General features: G+C 41.8%; 1 protein-coding gene across 3 annotated transcripts; it reads left to right on the forward strand.

The window, feature by feature from the left end:
• Positions 1-784: 784 nt before the first annotated feature.
• CTPS1 (CTP synthase 1) lies at positions 785-20,106 on the forward strand. 3 transcript variants are annotated; one of them, XM_081015411.1, is made up of 20 exons: positions 835-973; positions 2,332-2,451; positions 4,123-4,300; positions 4,545-4,715; positions 5,729-5,829; positions 6,924-7,040; positions 8,067-8,150; positions 8,386-8,466; positions 8,773-8,924; positions 9,776-9,908; positions 11,190-11,278; positions 12,937-13,031; positions 13,386-13,448; positions 14,150-14,193; positions 15,180-15,276; positions 16,257-16,312; positions 16,399-16,495; positions 16,752-16,896; positions 18,188-18,278; positions 19,119-20,106. In XM_081015411.1, exons 3-19 carry the CDS (start codon positions 4,135-4,137, stop codon positions 18,270-18,272), a joined length of 1,776 nt encoding a protein of 591 aa, XP_080871537.1. In that variant the 5' UTR covers positions 835-973; positions 2,332-2,451; positions 4,123-4,134; the 3' UTR covers positions 18,273-18,278; positions 19,119-20,106. The 3 variants fall into 3 exon arrangements, with proteins under 3 accessions (XP_080871536.1, XP_080871537.1, XP_080871538.1); XM_081015410.1 differs by lacking the exon at positions 2,332-2,451 and having other exon boundaries at positions 785-973; XM_081015412.1 differs by lacking the exons at positions 835-973; positions 2,332-2,451 and adding an exon at positions 2,116-2,182.
• The last annotated feature ends 249 nt before the right edge of the window (positions 20,107-20,355 follow it).

Raw genomic sequence — 20,355 nt, forward strand, 5'->3', positions numbered from 1 at the left:
TACCCATTAACTTGGGGGGTGGGCGGCAGCCCCCTCAAATATTTTATTGTTGTTGTTGTTTAGTCATTTAGTCGTGTCCGACTCTTTGTGACCCCATGGACCAGAGCACGCCAGGCACTCCTGTCTTCCACTGCCTCCCGCAGTTTGGTCAAACTCATGCTGGTAGCTTCGAGAACACTGTCCAACCATCTCGTCCTCTGTCGTCCCCTTCTCCTAGTGCCCTCCATCTTTCCCAACATCAGGGTCTTTTCCAGGGAGTCTTCTCTTCTCATGAGGTGGCCAAAGTATTGGAGCCTCAGCTTCAGGATCTGTCCTTCCAGTGAGCACTCAGGGCTGATTTCCTTAAGAATGGAGAGGTTTGATCTTCTTGCAGTCCATGGGACTCTCAAGAGTCTCCTCCAGCACCATAATTCAAAAGCATCAATTCTTCGGCGATCAGCCTTCTCTATGGTCCAGCTCTCACTTCCATACATCACTACTGGGAAAAATATAAAAATATTTTATTGGGAGCGCTTAAAGGACCTCGTCCCATAGGATCCGGCTCCTATGTCCACAGACCTGCATACGATCGCGAGCCTGTGGCTCATCCTCGGCGCCCATCTAACGCACATGCGATTCATTCATGCACTCACTCCATTCATTCTCGGCCCGCCCGGCCTTCTCCCCGCCCCTTGTCAAGCCCCAGCTAATCACAAGCGGGCCCAGAGAAGAAGGCGGGCGGACAGCTCGCGCCAAGCTCTGCGCAGGCGCACTTCCTCATGAAAATATGCCTATGTATACATGTTCTGGAGCCCGCCGGCGCCTGGCTCCTCCTCTTCCTCCCTGCTCTTTCCCCATCCCCATCCCATGTGTTCTACCCGCGCGGTGCCGGCTTCACGCGCTCGTGGCGCTGCTTCCCCCTCCTCCGGTTCCGGCCTCGAGAGATTCGGCGCAGGCGAGGCGGGCGGGCCGTTTTTCCTCCTCGGCTTCGCGGGTGAGGGGAGCGCGAGGGGGAAACGGCCGTTAAAAGGGGCGGGGGCAAAGCGCGCGCGCGCGCATGTCGTGTCTGGGAAGGGGTCGCGGGGCGCGAGCTTCGAGGCTGCCGCGTGAGGGGGCGGCCAAACTGTCGGGGTCCCCCCCCCCAGAAAGGAGAGTCGAGGGGGGAAGGTGGTTAGACTGAGCTGAGGAGAAGGGCGAGCGAAGGGGTTCGCCTCTTTCCCTTGGCCAAACCCTCCCCATAGGCTGCCTCGTCTGTGGGGTCGTCCCTCTCTTTCAAGGGGGCCGCCTCCGTCCTTTGCGTACCACAGATGCTCAGCGATGCTGGGTTTTTTTTGGGGGGGGAAGGGTGGGCGTTGAAGTCCAGAGACGACCCCCCCCCCAAAAAAAAGCTCAGCAGACGGATCAGGAGAGCTCCACTTCCCCAATGCAGCAGAGGTGGCTTTGGCCCGTATTTAGATACAGGTCAGGGCTGAAGCATCATGAAGCCCAGTTGTGTCAGATTATCTAACTGCCCCACAGCTGGTGCTGGTTTTTGGCCAGCATGGCCTAGAGAGGTTGAAGTGTTGGCTCTAGGAATGGCAGAGACCCAGGTTCAAATTCTCGGACCTCCCCCCTCCCATGAAGGTTTACTTTCTGTGGCAACCTGATCTGCCTCGCAGGGTTGTTGAGAGGATAAAAGGTGTGCTTGCTTGGAGGAAAGGAAAAAAATAATTAGGAGTACACCCCCTTCCTTCTTTTTTCTTGTCGCCCCTCCTGCTTAAAGAAAGGCCTCTGATCCCATCCTCAGTTGAATTCTGTGCCTCAAGAGGTTCCTATTAATGATGTGCATTCCAGCCATACCCTAAACTGGGGTGATATTGCTGGTAATATTTCAAAACTTAAATGAAGATTATATTTTTTACCCTTTTATCTGATTGAGATTTTTTTTGTTCTCATCGATCTTCTCTTTCCCTGGTCTCTTTCCTCCCACCCTCCCCTGTCCCAATTAATTCCCCCCCCTACATTTCTTGCAATATTTGTGTGTGGGGCAAAAACAATGGAATGTGCCTGGAGGGGCATCAAATGTGTTGGATATGACATGCATTCCAACTAAATGTACCATGGCAGCTTTTCCAAAACTTTATTTCATATGAACAGATGAAGTAATCTTTAGACTTCCCGCATCCCTGTGTTTGCTGCAATAGACAAACAGAATTGCTATGTTGTAAGTTTCATCAAATGCAAGTAGGCTGTGGACTGTGTAAGCTGATACGTTTGTTTATGACACTTTTACTATACAGTACTGTCCTTCCAAGGACTCTGGGATAATGTAAGTGGTTCATCTCTTTTCATTTTATCCTTGCAATGGATTAGTGACCAATGCAGGATCACCCAGAGGAGCCATATCTCCGTTCTAGTCCAAGAAGCTAACCACTGTGCCACACTGGAACTTTCTTTTCCCACAGGAGTTAGTCTCCTGCAGCAGTTGTCAAGGTATCTGGCTCTTAAAAGATTGAACACATTTATTATGGCATAAGCTGTTGTGGACTAGTGTTGATTTCATCAGATGCAATGTAGTCAGAAACTTGTGCCGTGATACAATTAATAGTTTTTAAGGTTATTCATTCTGTTTGCTCTTGCTTGTGACTTAAGACACAATTAATATGCTGGATTTTATGGTGATGCAAGAGTCCTTTTGGCCCCACCCAGTCACATTACCACTACCATACATTTATATTCTTCTCCCTTATTCCATGCTGGAGGACACTGAACTGGCAGCAGTGGAGGAATTATGTCTACCAGAATGCCTCTTCAGAGATCTTACCGAGGTCAACCCCAAACTCTGCAAACTCATGCTGTTTGCCAGGGCTTTTAATCCGTGAAGATTTTCCTTTTTCGAAAGCACTGCTGGATGTTCCTGCTAGTTTATACACTATTTTTATTATTTTTGTTTTTATTCAGATTCTAAATTTTATTTTGTAAGGTGCCTTAATTTTTAAATATATATCAAAGGTGGATTAGAAATTAATAGCATAAATAAATGACCGATGGCTCCCATCCCTGTCCTGCTTTCCTTTATGATTTGTTCTCCTGATTACGCAGAACAAGACATATTTATGATTTGCTGTCTCACTGTTCCTTTAAGCAAGGCATACACTATAAATAAGAGTAGTGGATTTTATGAGGTTTAAAATTTTATAGGTGTCACATTAACTTTTAAATGGAGTAAGAAGTTTTGCATACAGTTGTTCCTGTTATGCACTGTGAAGAGTCAATGTAGTTTGTATCAAATTTGTCCCTAAAATTCTGGGAACTTGGAAGTCAATATCCTATTTTTAGATGGACTGCCGGTTTGCTTTGGCTCTTGCAAGTTATTCTACTTTTCGCTGGTAGCTACATTATTATATTTATAGACTATCAGTATGCCTGGTGTGTTGTGGTTTAATTTTTACTCTGCCTGCCAAAAAAGTACACAAAGCATACGTAACACCAATACAATACAAAGTAAGTTTCAAAATATATTAAACATTGTGAAAATGCAGAAATACAATCTAAAATGGAAACAAAATGACCAGTGAAACCATACAACAGTTTAAAGCAAAAAGTGGTTTTAAAAGCAGCAGAATACACAGTACAATCAACATTATAAGAAAACCTTATTCATTACAGAATACTCAGATGTAAATCCTATTGACTTCAATGGGGCTTACTGTATAGGAAGGTGTGTCTAGAATTGCTCCCTAAGGCAACAAGGGGATGGAATTAAATGTATAAATTAAGCCTAGAGTGTAACAACAACATCCAAATGGAAAATAAAGTTTAAAGTATAATTGTTCTGTCTTTGTTAGTTTTCCTTGGACAAAGTTCACAGAAATAAATTGGTTAAAAGATCATAGAATAGAATCATAGAGTTGGAAGAGACCACAAGGGCCATCGAGTCCAACCCCCTGCCAAGCAGGAAACCATTGACACATACCATTGACAGTCTTGTGCAGGTGGTCTTAGTGCATTTATTCTGTAAAAACTTAAAACATTTTCTGTTTCATTTTCAACATAGTTTCCATGTTTGGATTTAAATACAACACCATTGTTCCAGTATCTAGACAGAGATTATGATTATTATTATTACTGTGTTGTCAAATTAATTTTTCTTTTCTTTTCCAGGTATTAAAACAAATGAAGTACATTCTGGTAACAGGTGGTGTTATCTCTGGGATTGGGAAAGGAATAATTGCTAGCAGCGTTGGGACAATCCTCAAATCATGTGGCTTGCACGTAACTTCAATTAAAATTGACCCATACATTAACATTGATGCAGGCACCTTTTCTCCTTATGAGCATGGTAAGATGAGAGAAAGAGCAAACTTTTAAACATTAAGAATAAAATAACGCTGAGGATGTTTTGAGGGATGGTGGTGTATAATTTCACTCTGACTGTTGCATTGGGGTGAGGGTTTGGAATTGCCAGTGCTATAGATGGAGTTGGTGACAACTTTTTTAGGGTACAATATAGAAATACTGGTTAGTATTTGTAGGGAAGAAGGTAGTTCAAGCAAGTCTAACGTATGCATGTCACTTGGTTTTAGGTGAAGTGTTTGTGTTGGATGATGGAGGGGAAGTGGATTTGGATCTGGGCAACTATGAACGCTTTCTTGATATCCGACTCACGAAAGACAATAATCTGACCACAGGGAAGATATATCAGTATGTCATCAACAAAGAAAGGAAGGGAGACTATCTTGGAAAAACAGTTCAAGGTAGGATATTGGAACTGGGTTCACTTGGCTTTAATAGAGGTCAGCATATCAGTGTTTCCAGTATTATGGAAGGCCTTGTGCCTTTTGAACCACAGAGGCAGTGCTTGGTTCTTTGTGTACTTCAGCTGAATGCCGTTCTGATCTGTAGCTGGCAAAGATGGGCATGTTCACATTTATCCCTTCTGTCCATTTGTTCTTGGCTGTCATGGTGGCATGCACAGTTGAGAAAAGTATACAAATAATACTAAAAATAAGGCATGACAACACTTGATATATACATATATGTGGACAATATGTAAATCGTTCTGCTGTGGTTTAGCTTGTGAAGTTCAAATTGATCGTTTATGTTGTTTGCTGACCTAAAATATCTCTGCCTTGATTTGTATTATTGTCAGTATTTCTACTGCTTGGAACAGGAGTGGCAATATCCTGGGAACAATGTGTTTGGGACAAGGCTATGGTAATTCCTACATCATTTGGGTATTTATTAGGAATATTGGGAGGGGAACTAAATCAGTATATTAATGAAAATATATAAAATATATCAAAGAAAAAAATACCGTATTTACGTGAATCTAAAGCACCTTCGAATTTAATGCACATCTCAATTTTTGAAACCAAAGAAGTATTTGCTGGTGCCATCAAATCTAATGCGCACCCTAATTTGGCCAAAAAAGGTGTGCAATAAATTTGGGTAAATATGGTACATAGTAGCCCTGGTTCTTAGTAACAATTTTCCAGTGGCAGGGTCTGCTTATTTTAAATAAATATAAAATAAGAGTAGTCCCTGTTGAGAGGGTTCTAAAACTAAGACATAAGCTGAGTAATAGGATTTCAGCCCTAGTCATGTTATGTGCAAGTCACAACAAATATCTGTTGATTAATAGGGCACTGCTCTGTTGGGTATGGAGCATGTGAACTCTAAGATACTGGTTTTATTATTGTTTTTAGTTTGAAAATGGACAAATATATTCCAAACTCTTGTTCTCTTCTTGTCTTGTCTCGTTTTGCAGTTGTACCCCACATTACAGATGCTATCCAGGAGTGGGTAATGAGGCAAGCACGAATCCCAGTAGATGACGATGGCATAGAACCTCAAGTCTGTGTGATTGAGGTTGGTATCCATGATCTGTTGCACAGGTTAAAGGCTGAATGTTGTTGTGTCTTGCTAAACCATAGTGTATTGCAGTGCGGGTGAGCTGTAGGAAGGTTGTGCCTGATGCTTATTCTCTTTCTCACTTGGCCATTGTTTTTCATGCTGGCTTGTTTCAGACAAACCATAGTTAACATTAACAGTATTCTACTATTTTGGATGAAACAACAAAGCAAAAGTGTAAGTGAAAATTTCTGATCTCTTCCTCCTTGGGGGGGGGGGGTAAAGTGGCATACGAGCCCAAGATTTGCTGCAGCTTGTTGTTGTCATCAGTTTGCAGTAATCCATGTATTTTTTTAGAGTAACATGCAAATTTGGCCAAAGAGTTGTATCTAATTTTAGTCATACTTGGAATAGACTCCTTGAAATTAACAAACATGACTAACCTAGCTCTATTAAATCCAGTGAGTCTACTCCGAGTAAAACGTAGGCGGATGCAATCCAATATCTTTTTAGGAAATGTCATATATATTGATACAGTACTCTGGTTAGAATTCTGATAGGGGCATTTGAGAGAGTGTCAGCAATTCCCTCCCTCCTTTTAGCAAGTTCTGTCTTTGTTCATCTAAGGATTTGTTTGCATTAAAGTAACCTTTCCAAAGAGCATAATCTTTCCTGTGTTCTCCAGATAACATATAGCACTAATTTTCTGGGAAGATTTTGCTTGCAGTCACAGAATATGGAGGAAATTTAAAAGAAAAAATATTGGTTGGGTCAACTGGAAATGTGAAAGTGCCAAATACCTAATTGTTCTGGGTTGATCTTGCTTGGTTAGCAAACACTTCTATTTGAATCCAGGCTGAATGAGTTGAACTTTAGTTCCATTCAAAGAACTGGGATAGGATAGTTAGTTATTGCTTAGTACCCATTGAAATAAATGAAATTGAAGGGGAGGTAATTTAGTCTGGATCCAACCTATGGCTTGCATCATCCAGCATCTTATTACATAGCATACTTTGAGGTGAACTGCCGATAGTTATACAGAGTGACATTGACACTGTCTTTGTGTTCTAAAAACAGAGTATGGTGCTTAATTCTAGATCTCTCTGTTTTAGCTTGGAGGAACTGTAGGAGACATTGAAAGTATGCCCTTCATCGAGGCATTCCGCCAATTTCAATTCAAAGTCAAGCGGGAAAAGTTTTGTAATATTCATGTCAGTCTGGTACCACAGGTAAGGTATTACTGTTCTTTAATGATGTTGCTCCATCTCAGATGATTAGAAGTGTGTCCTTGGAAATGGGAAATGAAATTGGCATTTTTTTAGCATTATGAACACCAGTACTTAAAAATAATAATATGAAAAAGGCATAAAGGCAAAAATATTAAGTAAAATATAGTAATTCAGGTGATCTTCCTATGTTGTACCGTGAGATACAAACACTAGTTGATGTTTGTATCAAATTGCATAGATTATCTCTGGAGAAGTAACCTGGATCTACCAGGCACTACGTAAATTGTCCTGTACAGGTTTACGTGGAAGTACTTCCTATGTTCAATGGGTCTTCCCACTCTTACATGCTTTATATTGCAGCTTTGGCACCTCAAGTATGACTGCTTCACTTGATATCATAACAATTAGGTTAGCCTATATACAGTATTAAATCCTTTCAGAAATGGTAGGAGCTACTGCCTCATAAACATTTCTTTTTATGTCAGCTTTTTGTGGCAAGGTTGCTGTCCTATAGTTGATTACTCACGTATTTAATATCCAGTAAGAAATCACTGGCTTCTGAAATAATGTAAATATATATCTTAGTATATGGCCATGACATCAATAGCTTCTTCCATTTGTATTGTAAAAAATTTAGTGGAGCCTTACTTGTATGCATAGAAAAAATACCCCAAACTCCTGTGAGTTTTGCTCATCCAAATAGAAGCATTAAATCATGTTCCTGAAAGCATCTGATAAGGAATTAATCAGTATAGGCACATTTAATACTAAATTGTTCAGCAAGCCTTATTATAGCATGTGAAGCTGTCTTATAATGTTGTTCAGATAAAATCAATTTTACATTATTCTGGGCCAGTGAAAAATACTTCATTTTGCTGTTATTGCTTGCTGTTTCCTTCAGTGATTTGTTAGATTTGCTAAAACTTGGATGATGGCTGTATATGTTGCTGCAGTACATAATACTTTGGAGGCTGTAGATTTGACACACTGTCTTCTCATACATATTTCTTGATGCTTGTGTGCTAGCCAAGCTCTACAGGAGAACAGAAGACAAAACCCACCCAGAATAGTGTTCGTGAACTCCGGGGTCTTGGTCTCTCACCAGATCTGGTAAGTTTGCTGTGGCATGTAGAAATCACACTCGGCTGGTTTTATAGAAGTTCTCAAATGTCATAAGTCATGGGGTGGAGAGAGTTGTTTTAAATTATGCCATATCGACAAATAGCCATGAAGCATTTTGTTTGCAGAAGGCTACAAGGCATATTTCATTAACCTACCAAGTGCTAAAGGTTAGGTTTATAACCTGGTGCAGTATTGTTTGATAACTTACTGTTTTCATTCCTAGATTGTATGCAGATGCTCCACGCCTCTAGATACCTCAGTAAAAGAGAAGATTTCCATGTTCTGTCATGTAGAACCAGAACAGGTAAAAATTGTTTAAATGTATGTGTTTTGATACCGTTTGCACATTTATTTGTGTACAGTCGTACCTCCGCATGTGTGTGCAGAAGCGGTCCTTTGGTTGCGAAAACTTCGGGATACGGTCAGACCTCCTGTTCGCAACCAGAGGTACCACTGTACTTAAGTCATAGATCTGGTCTGTGCATGTAGCAAAATCTTCCCTTTGCAATATACAGCATATAAAGCCCCCCCCCCCCAAATCCTCCCAGGTACTAGAGCTGTGTATTATGCACATCAAAAATGTGACAGTGAGTATTCTTTTATTGAACAGGTAATTTGTGTTCATGATGTCTCTTCCATCTATCGGGTACCTCTTTTGCTAGAGGAGCAAGGGGTGGTTGATTATTTCCGACACCGGCTTGACCTTCCCATTGAAAAGCAGCCTAGGAGAATGCTCATGAAATGGAAGGAGATGGCTGACAGGTGAGCTCGCTCGTAGGAAGCAACTGTGCTGTTCTGACCTACTATGTTAGCAGAGGAGTGGCTAGGAGGAGAGCTTGTTTCCTTAGCCCTCTCCAGAGTATTTTGGCAAGAATAGATTCTCTTCCTAACTGTTCACCCACAGAAAAACTGTAGATAAATCTTTTTACAGGTACAGTAAGTTAGAACTTGGCAAATTTTGCTGTAGACTAGTTCCTGTGTTAACCTTTATAGTTTTCTCTTAACTGGACTGAAGTAGCTATAACATGTGGATGAGTACTTAGAATCATAGAGCTGGAAGGGACACCACGGGTCATCTAGTCCAACCCCCTGCAATGCAGGAATCTCAACAAAAACATCCATGACAGATGCCCATCCAACCTTTGCTTAAAAACCTCCAGTAAAGGGAATTAAGGGAAAGATTTAAACTTAATTAAGGCTACAATCCTATACCACTAAGCTGGGAGTATGCCCCATTGAGCCCAATGGGATGTTTCTCAGTAGACATGCCTTCATGTAGAGAAGCCTAAAAAAAACCCCTTATCCCCATATCTTCATTCTGTAGTGGTAGAATCAGTTTTACAACCTCTGGGATCTACCATCTTATTATTTGCATATATAGACCAGGCCTGAGAATTCTCGTGCTGAATCATATTATTCATTCAACATTTGGCTTTGTATGCCTGGGTTCTAAACATATACAATATTGCATATGTGCTGCCAAAGCGAGAGGCTGCTTGATCATGCAGGTCTGATCTTTTAACTAATTATTTTAGCTAATAGTATATAGTTTGTGCTTTTAAAGGTTAAAGATAGAAGATATAGTGTTGTGCTTTTTTGTTTTGTTCACACAGATATGATCGCTTATTGGAGACCTGCTCTATTGCTCTTGTTGGCAAATACACAAAGTTTTCAGATTCCTATGCTTCTGTCATCAAAGCTTTGGAACATTCTGCCCTGGCTATCAATCACAAGCTTGAGATCAAGGTATGCTTTTCCACTAGCCCCAGCAGAATCGCTGTCTTCTCTGGATTCATGTTTAAAGCAAAGGGAAGCAATAAACAGGATGTACTTTCCTGTTTTGAGAATGGTGCTTCAGCAGTAGCCAAGGTGCCAATATTTCCAGCCCAAAAATACTCATGCACAAAAATCTACTGTATTTAGAAAGATACAATCCATTTAATGTTACATTCAAGCAGCACTGAGGATAACAAAGCTTACTAACCTGCTGCTACTTGCATAGCCATTGGACATAATTGGTGGTAGAAGCATCATGGTGATGCTGTTTCGAATCCCCAGCTGGGTACTGTTCCTTTCCAGAGGACAAAAGATTTTGGGAAGCTTGCCATATAAAATATATGGATGGGGAAACAGGCCATCCATTCTTCTCTTGCCCCCCACAAAAGTGGATAGGAACATCACTAAGCAGAATATAGGTTTTGTTTACTTTAAACAGCAATTCAGATCTAGAAACTACAAGGGAAGGGTAGGCAGCCTGGTGCCCTTCAGAAGTGCTGGGCTACATCTCTCATCAGCCTCAGTCAGCATGGACAATGGTGAAGGATGATGGGATTTGAGGTCCAGAATGTCTGGAGGGATACGGTTTGCTGCTATAGGAATTCAAAACCCTCTTGGAAGAGCTCATGTATGTAATGTGACACCTTGAAACCTCCATCTTTGGAGCTTCAGAGCAAGCAGAAGACAACAGTTGTCATGATGGCAGAAGCCCTCCACCAAATGGAAGGCTCTTAAAGTGTTTCAGCCTATGTGGATGTCTTCCTTCACAAACTGTTGGATTATCTGATTGTTTCAGAAAAGATTGTTTGCATCCCACCCATCCTTCTCTCTTGCATTTCTTACTATACCCAGAGGCAGTCTCTGCACCTGGAGACTGGGCCTCCAATTCTAGAGCGCCAAGGATATTGGAGAGGGGTGGTAGAGGCCCTTTTGGCTCCAAACAGTAAAAATTTCTGAACAGAACAATAAATTGACCATCAAAAATAACATCTGTTTTACAATACAAGACCTGTATTTTTTTATGGGTGCAAAAACTCTGTGCTTCAATAATTGGAACAGTTGTGTCATACGTAGTTTTGTGGAAACAAAAAGAAATATGTGCCGATCTCTTCAGATAGTGTTTGATCAGGTTGTATAATAATAATACCATCAGTGAGGGAGGGGAGAAGCTTTTTGCTCCTATGAGCTAAAAAAGTAGTACCACTGATTCTGCTTTAATCTCATGTTTTTTAAAAATGGATTTCTTCCTAGTACATTGATTCTGCTGACTTGGAACCAGCTACTCTCCAAGAAGAACCAGTTCGATACCATGAGGCCTGGCAGAAACTCTGTAGTGCTGAGTAAGGCATACATAACCTTGCTTTCCTCCTTGAGACGCAGTGACTCCTACTGGCATCATTCTAGGCTTCTTTTATTGTTCCCTGGTTGGCTCAGTATTCTAGTCTGGCTGGGCCTGTTTATATAGAGTTAGAGTGGCCGTTTTCCTTTTCATCTTATGAGCCAAGTAGACAGTGGGTAGACTCATGGAAATGGATGAACTTAGGTTCATTAATATCAGTAGGTCTGCTCAGGGCAGAACTTAGTTGCACAAAACCCAACGTGCCACACATCCTGTTACTCAATGGCAATAAATCATACTGCCACAAATAAGAGTCTAGTTATATATTAATAGCCAGTGGTCTTTCAATAGCAGTTGACTGCAATTGTTACATAGATCCTGCATGCTTAGAGGCAATTTGCCACTGAATACCAGTTGATAACTCTGAAGAATAGCTCATTTGGTAGAGCATGAGACTCTTAATCTCAGGGTTGTGGGTTCGAGACCTATGTTGGGTCATAGAGTCCTGCACTGCACAGGGTTGGACTAGATGATCCTCGTGGTCCCTTTCAACTCTATAATTCTTTGATGATGGTGGCAGGATTCTGGAACAGAGTATATTAATGAGATTCACCTTTTAGCTGTGAATGCATCCTTTCCCCCCTAATAAATATTTTTACTGAGTGTCTATGTATAAAGATACAAAACAAAGGCAATATAGTACAATAAAACCACAAAAAGATAGAGTGGGACATAAACCAAATATATGTATACAATTCTATCCCATGTATACATGATCAGAAGTAGTGTATATTGCATTTTAGTCTTGCACTCCAAATTTCCAAGGATACTGCAGGCAGCTGTTGAAGGTTTGCACTTCCTTGGAAAGAACGTCTACTTGCATCTCTGACCCTTGTCATACATAGATTGATACTGCAGAGCACTTAAATCATTCTGAATAGTCTCTTTTGGAGATGGGGAGCAAAACAGCCATGGTGTTCAGCCTTTGAAGCCAGTCCCCTTTTATATAACTCAATTGCCTGGCTTCAGAAGGATTACTCTAATTAAACAACAGCTATAAAGGCAAACCATTTGTTTGAGGGGAGCTACATATTTGGTGGAGACTGTTGTCTGGAAACCTGCATGTCTGCTAAGTAGCAAAGAGATTTTGAAGGTCAGACACAGCAGGCAACCCTGCACAATATACTTTACTTTAAGCATGGCTTTCTGCTGCTGCTTTGCAGTTATTTGGAAAAGATCCAAGAGTGTTCACTGAACTTCTGAAACTCCCGCCCCTTGAGAGTGATTAATGAAATGTGCGAAAGAGATGGACAAATTAGTGAATGTCATATGTAGGAAGAATGGTAGCCATTAGAAAGTTAGTATGCTGAAAAATGGACATGTTCTACAGATCGTTGGCAGATGCAGTGGACATATGACCTGAAAGGAATGTATTTGTATAACCTAATGGTGTAATTTGCACTCTGTTCTGTTTCTGTGTAGATGTTTGAAGTTTAAAATAATAATGAAAAGCTTTGTGGAATGGTTCACCTTCCTGCACTGCAGGGGTTGGACTAGATGGCCCTTCATGTCCCTTCCAACTCTACAATTCTATGATTCTATGAAAGTGTAACAGACTTTCAAGTGTCACTGAATGGATTTCTCCCCCCTTTTATGCAGTGGAATCTTGGTTCCAGGAGGGTTTGGTGTTCGAGGAACGGAAGGGAAGATCCAAGCTATTTCTTGGGCAAGAAAACAGAAAAAACCCTTCTTAGGTGAGAGATGATTTTTTTATTATTATTACACACCAGGTAGAGGTTTTAACTATTAGGCAATAATCCACTCTAATACCTCAGGATCAGGTACTTAAGTTGCTGTGCAGCCTGTCAAATGTAAGAGGCAACTGGCAAGGAGGAGTTTCGGGTTTACACTGATCAATATCTGTTTTCTTAATAACTTTGAGCTTGCTTGGGGGTCATACAAGCAGAGATCAGCATCCCCTGTACACCCCACCCCAATCATTGTAACCTTTTTGTCATTGTGCTGATGTGGCCCCTGATGCAAATAGTGGCTGCTATGAGAGAGTTATTGGGGATTTGGATAGAGCGCTGTGCTGTCTTTTTCTGCAGGAGTCTGCTTGGGAATGCAGCTAGCAGTTGTGGAATTCGCCCGCAATATCCTGGGTTGGAAAGGTAAATGCAGTGATGTAAAAATACTTCATTGGGGATGGATTTATGGGTGCCAATACTTAAGATTGCTAATGACTGGTGTTTCTAGTGGATTGGTATAAATTACTACCTGTCTTAAAGGGGAACAGCACCCATTTTTCTTCACTCTGTCCTTGTAACTGTTTTCTAAGCCACAGACATCTTTTATACTAACTGTTGTATTCCTCCAATTCAATTGAACTGATTGGAATAGGAGGCAGTATTTCCAGTGCATTCACTACTGACCTTAGAGTTTCACAGGATAATAGTTAAGATCTGTATAGCATGAGAGTGCTTCAGGGACATATTGTCTCTGTAATCCCTGAATCAAGTCTGCAGGATGGGTCACAGGTATTCATGATAGCATGACCAGTACAGCCCAGCTCACATCATGAGCACCCTGAAAAGTATTCTTTAGCTGCTTGTTATGTTAGTATTTCTGAGTTTTGTGCCTACAGGCGCCTTTTTGAAAAAAGAAGCCTTATATGGTATGGGATGTGAGTAGTTAATGGTTGGACTGTGAACCATAAGCCCATAGCTAAATTATGCTTTGGTCATGATCTCAAACCCTCACTTGCAGCCCTGCAGTTTGGGGTTAATGCTGACCTATCCTGCAGACCTATTGACTGATGGAAAATTGGGGTTTGCACTGCTAGCCATATCTGATCAACGTTTGTAATTGGCAGATGCCAACTCTACAGAATTTGACCCCAAAACTACACATCCAGTGGTAAGTATGATGTAATTTTTGAGCCTACGGTGGTTGTACTTCTTGCACGCCAAGACCATTCAGCATTTTTCCATAGAGAACCAAAAATATGAAATACGTTGGCTGGCTTGCACAGAAATTAATGGCAAGAATAAACGGCTGGCGTGTGAAACATACTCCCCTTATGGTCTTATGGAATGCAACCACAAATTGATGAATGGAGCATTGTGGCTATGGTGCCTATCTCTGTTGCATTGTATAAGTCAAAACTTTCAAGGTTGTCTTCAATTGAGTTTTACTCAGAGTCGAACCATTGAAATTAATGGTCCTAATGTAACCATAATCATTAACTTTAGTAGGTCTACTCTGGGTATGACAAGTTTTGGCCCATATGCCTGGAGAGAAAGCAAGACCTCTCTATCCATGTGGGACATAATGTTCAAATATGTTATAATATGGCATGTCAAATTTGATGCATATAGGCCCAGGATGTAGGATCATTTACAGTTAACACCATATTTCTGCTTTTATGTTGTTTTATTGATTTTATTGATTTTTTTAAAATTTATGGACATTTATAGCCCACCTTTCCTTCAAGGAGCTCAAGGTGGCGTACTGGGTTTTCTCTCTCCGTGTTTTATCCTCACAACAGCCTTGTGAGGAAGCTTAGGCTGAGAGACAGTGACTCGCCCATGGTCCCCTTGAGCCTATGTGTCTGTTGCCTCTCTCTTCTCCCTCCTCGCCCCCAGCCAACCTACAGAACTGAATGACTATCTGTTTTGTATGGAAAGTCTAGGCCGTTCCACTACAGAACTCCATGACTCCTCTCTAAAGTAATCTCTTGGCTTGATTGAAATGTGATGAAACCAGTTTTCTACTTGTAGAACACAAATGATTAAGATTGATGTTTATGGCCTTTTGTTTATGCCAAGAGCTACCCTTTGGTGTATGCTTATCTTCTAATTCCTTTTCAATCCCATTGTCCTCTTTTGAATTACTTTCCTCAGATCGTAGACATGCCGGAGCATAATCCTGGTCAAATGGGTGGGACCATGAGGCTTGGGAAGAGGAAGACAGTTTTTCACACCAAGAACTCAGTCATGAGTATGGCTCTTCTTGTTATCTCTCCTCCTTTGTATTCCACTTTCCTTTTGCTTGTTGGTGAATAGTGATGGTACAAATACATGATCTATTGTGTTAAGTACTGGAAGATTTTGTGCTAAACGGCTCCCACTCCTGTTGTTGTTTTAATTGATCAGTCTCCTTCCACGTATGTCCCTTGGCAATGCACACAACATATAATAAAAGCAGTTTCAAAACGGCACAAAAAAAAACAGATGAATTTAAAAGCAATACAAAATGGATAAATATGGCAGAGATGTGTTGATCCAGCTGGAAAGTTTCTTGGAACAAACTTTTCAGGAACAGAGACTTTTTCTCTCATTTCATACCAAAACTTTGTGGTGGTACAGGGACTTTTAATGGTAGCAAGTTTAGTGTAGACAAGAAATACTACTTCATGCAATGCATATGTAAATTATGGAATTCACTGCTAGATGATGTGATGGCCAGTAGTTTTGATTTTAAAGGGGATTAGACAGCTCAGTCTGTGGCTGCTGACCATGATGGTTAAATAGAACCAGGTCCAGAGATGATATGCCAGTTGCTGGGGAGCGACAGGGGGAGACAATTGCCTTGATGTCATTATTGAAGTTCTTGGAGGCATCTGGTTGGCCACTGGGATGTAGCACGTTGGTCTAGATCGGGGATGCCCAAACGTTTTTCAAAGAGGGCCAGATTTGATGAAGTGAACATGCGTGAGGGCCGACCTGAACTTGTTGAGCTTTTGTTAGGATTTGACCCCAATAAGTATACTGCAACAGGGGCTGGATAAAAGTGGCTGGGGGGCCAATCAGGTCCCTAAAACAGACTTTGGACATGCCTAGGCTGGTCCAGCAAGTCTCTTCTTTATCTTCTTTGGTGGTCCAGTAGAATTCTGAAATTTATTCTTTGGAGGCGAAGGTGTGGTGTTAATGTGTTTAGCCAGTCTGTAATAAGCACAGCCATATTTTCTCCATGGATAGGAAAACTGTATGGAGACGGTGACTATTTGGAAGAGAGGCACAGACACAGATACGAGGTATGCAGCAATATTTATCAACCCCCGCCACCACATTGGCTTTTCTGAAGAGAAGTGATTGTATGACACCACTTTCCCTCCCATAGGTAAACCCAGAGTTGAAAAACACCTTTGAAGAAAACGGTCTGAAATTTGTGGGCCAGGATGTCGAAGGAGAGCGAATGGAGGTGGTTGAACTGGAAGGTGAGCAACTTGAATTAGTAGCTGGGAGACTGACACTGTTGTCTTAGGCGACAACAAATATGGAAAGAGGAACTCTTCCTTCCTTGGATGGGGAGAATGAATGTCAAGTACCACAATAGTTAGTAGATACAGCAGAGAGACAGGATGATGGTACTCAGAAAAGCTTTATATTGCCTATGTACTTTGGCCTGGCCTTGCCAATTGAGAGGGCTTCAGATAGTAACCTAACAAAGCATGTTACCACCTTCTCTCCTAGAGCATCCATTTTTTGTCGGTGTTCAGTTTCATCCAGAGTTCCTCTCCAGACCTATAAAGCCATCTCCTCCTTACTTTGGCCTCCTCCTGGCTTCTGCAGGAAGGCTCACACATTATCTACAGAAAGGATGCAGACTCTCCCCCAGGTAAGTTCAGCTGAGTGTCTTGGCTTGTGGTATAACTGCCGGCTTGGCAGTGTTTTCTGTTCAGCATGGTGCACCAATGAAAGGCTGTCTCCTATTTCTGTTAGGCATAAAAACCTTAAGGCTGTATTGTATCTTCCTTCCTTGAACTTGGACCTACAATATCAGTAATGCCTTTGTAGAATGAAAGTGTAGGGAATTCTGCTTCTACTGTGGCTCATTAGTCTCTGGCTTAATCTCCCTCCTTAGGAAAATTGGTCTGCTTTTATCTTTCGTTGCAGCTGACATCAGTATACTGTTTGTTAAGTACTGGAGAAAACTGTTGACACATATTTTGGGTATCAGTGTCCTAAATGCTCTTTGTCATGATTAAGGCCAGTCTTCTGTTATCATTCCACTTACAAAGAAATTGCTACCAAACAATCTCTCCCCCCTTTCCCTCCCAGTGTGGTCTGGCACTATAGTACTGCCTGCCAAAGGCTTGTGGAGTTTTGCCAGACTCAGAATGACTCTTCACAAAATTGCACTCTCTAGGAGCGTTGTCTCGGAGAAGCTGCAAGGGGATGTGCACAAGGCTTACATTTTCTGATCAACATAGCGAAGAGGGAAGTCCGTTCATCTCCCCTGCATTTTGGTGTGTGTTCTAGAGATGTGGCAGTCTCCTGTATATTTCCTCTGGCAAAATGCATGCTCCCCCTCCCCACCCTTTGTACGCCGCACATGGTATCCTTTATTGCTAGTCTGCCCAGCACTTGAAGTTGCCCCTAGAATAAAAGGCTGCAAGAATCCTTAATGCCACCTGGTCAGTGCCTGCCCTCTGCACTAAGAAGGCCCATGCCTTTTTAACCAATTGGGCTATTTTAAAGAACAATACAAGCCACAAATTGGATGTATGAGAATCCTCAAAGGCTGGAAAGCAGGCCTGGTGTCAGCACCTGATATCCTAGAGCAACTGTTGGGACTCTGGTGGCCCAGCAAGGCCCACCAGCACTGATGTCTCTGCCCCCGCCTTCCACCCCCCGTTCGGTGATGGGGGTCCAAAAGCCATATTTATTTCATTCTGTACCCTAGAGTGACACTAGGTCAGATGCTGTGGGGCACTGTGAGAAATTAAAATGTTGCTGTTGTCACTGCCAGATTTGCTGAGAAGGACAGGCTAGGCTACTTTGTGGAAGTCTGTCATAGGCTGTAGTTTCTGACTGGCTAGGTCATTTAGATGAACTTGCATTTGTAACTAATGAGCCAGAGCCAGTGTGTAGAAGTGCTTATCTTTCTAATGGTCTGAATGTTACAGGGATACCTACAGCGACAGAAGCGGAAGTAGTTCACCAGACTCTGAGATCACAGAACTGAAATTCACTGCGGTGAATCATGAGTGATTGCTGGTAATGCTGTCCTTTCATGTTCTGAAGTTTCACATTATCTTTCTTCCATCTCTCCCAGTTGTGAATTTGGGCCAAATCTCTGGGCGTTTCTTAACCATGGGGGGAAAATTGTCTGGTCTTAGTGCTTTCAGATTGGGAGGAGTGGCATCTCAAAGCATAGTGCACAAATACAGGCAAAGCTAAATATACAATAAGATCTACATGTTGAACCTGGCTAGTGTGCCTTGGTAGCAGTGACATTTCCATGTACATTGCCTTGGGTCCTTTTGTGGAAAGGAAAAGCAGTGTGGTGTAGTGGTTAGAGTGTCAGACTAAAGAGACAAGGAGTCAAATCCACAGTTTGCCATGAAGTTCTCTGGGTGATGTCAATCACTACCTCTCAGTGACTAACCTGTTCTGTAAAGATGTGTCAGGAGAGAAATCGGCAAACATTTTATGCTACTAAAAGAAAGCTAGCATGTAAATTGGGCCACATTCCCTTCTGAGTAACTGTTTGGGGGCCATGTCAGGTGGGTGGTGTCAGAAGGAAACATACATTTGAGTAGTTAATACTTAGGCACACACAGAGAGTATCCTCCATTCAGACAAGAGGCAGTCAGAGTTCAAGGAGTTTCCAGCCAGGCAAAAATACTCGAGAGTGTATGGAGCATGAGCAGTGAGGGGGGTGGCTGAGGATGGTGTGTGGCCTGGGGAGACTCCCAAGGGCCAGATGGGAGAGGCTTGGGTGGTTTCTGGGCCTGAGGTTTCTCACCTGTGATGTAAATATACTAAAACAATCCATTTCTTTTATTAAAAAAATCCTTTTGTCTCTCTTATCTACCCTCTTCCCCACCATTCCAGATATGCCTAATATTCAGAAGATCCTTCATTCCTTTGATGCAATAGTTGAACTGCTGGAGTCTCTTAAATCACGTCACGTTAATTGTTTTTTGAAAAATCATGGCACACTTCTTTTGTTCATTTAAACTTATTTTGTATTCTGAGAAGCTGACACAGTGGTGCTCACCCGTGCACGACGGTGAGCTTAAAAACAAGAACTTCAGAAACAGAGCAGAGAGGGGGACAAATTCTGGATTTCTGAAGAGCCTTGATACACCAGTGTAAATGGTCAGTGTTGCCAAGGAGAATATATGTCTAGGCTTTCTGTTCACTTCCATTGTGGTTGGTTTAAATTACAGTATTTACTCTCTTGGTGGATTGTGGGAAGAGAGGTGCCACAAAGAGGGAATAACTTGACACATATTGAGAAGCAAAGTGGTGAGATTTGGTGCCACCATTGAACCTTTGTTCCAGGAGATTCCTGCTGGTCAAATCTTAGGGTATTTGGTTAATTCTAATCCTAAACAACTCATATTATGCTGCAGTGATATAATTAAAATAGAGTATAACACCACCACCCCTTTTAGAAGCTTGTGATGGGCGGTTTTTGTTTTTGTCTTGCTTCCTGGACTGCCATAACTCCTTGCATCAAGGGGGCCATGTGTACAAGAAAGTGACTTTTCAGAAGCTGCCTTTGCAACTCTCATTGAGAGACTTGCCTTGGACTAAAAAGTCCGAGGCCCCACACTGCTGGGAACTTGTCATGTGACACATATGCAATATGTGGCCTGTGCTCAGCAATATATTTACTCCATCCCAAAGAAGAGGAAAAGGGCGACACTAGGCTTCTGCAAAAGGCGGGAGCTGCATGAAACAAGTGTTTGTAATCTCCCCTTTTCCAGTGTAGGTTGTAAGCTGCCTTTCCAGCAAGCTAGGAAAAACTCTGTTACTAAAAAAATGTACCGCATATCTAAACACTTCTGAGTTTAATAAAACTTGGGGAACACAATCTGTGTGTCTGTTCTGGTTATCTATCAAACTTGAGGACTCGTTTTACACTCGCCCCCCTTCCACCATCTTGCTGTAAGATGGTGTCTGCTTCATACCTATTTCTCCTTCCTGCTAATGGGTTACGTCAGCAACTTCCTGGATAAGTAGTTGAATAAAAATGCTGTTTTGGAAAGCAGGGGCTAATTATCTATAAAGATTGCTAATACACAAATTTTCCCTCCCACTTTTTCATAGCTTTACCACCATA

The sequence above is a fragment of the Podarcis pityusensis genome, assembly GCF_964106645.2.
Source record: "Podarcis pityusensis genome assembly, chromosome: 8".
Taxonomy (NCBI): domain Eukaryota; kingdom Metazoa; phylum Chordata; class Lepidosauria; order Squamata; family Lacertidae; genus Podarcis; species Podarcis pityusensis.

Bases quoted from the DNA above. Each gene is read 5' to 3' on its own strand.
- CTPS1 (XM_081015410.1), top strand. From the start codon at position 4,135: ATGAAGTACATTCTGGTAACAGGTGGTGTTATCTCTGGGATTGGGAAA. The intron at 4,301-4,544 runs GTAAGATGAGAG...ACTTGGTTTTAG, and splicing joins CTTTTCTCCTTATGAGCATG to GTGAAGTGTTTGTGTTGGAT. The intron at 4,716-5,728 runs GTAGGATATTGG...CTCGTTTTGCAG, and splicing joins TCTTGGAAAAACAGTTCAAG to TTGTACCCCACATTACAGAT.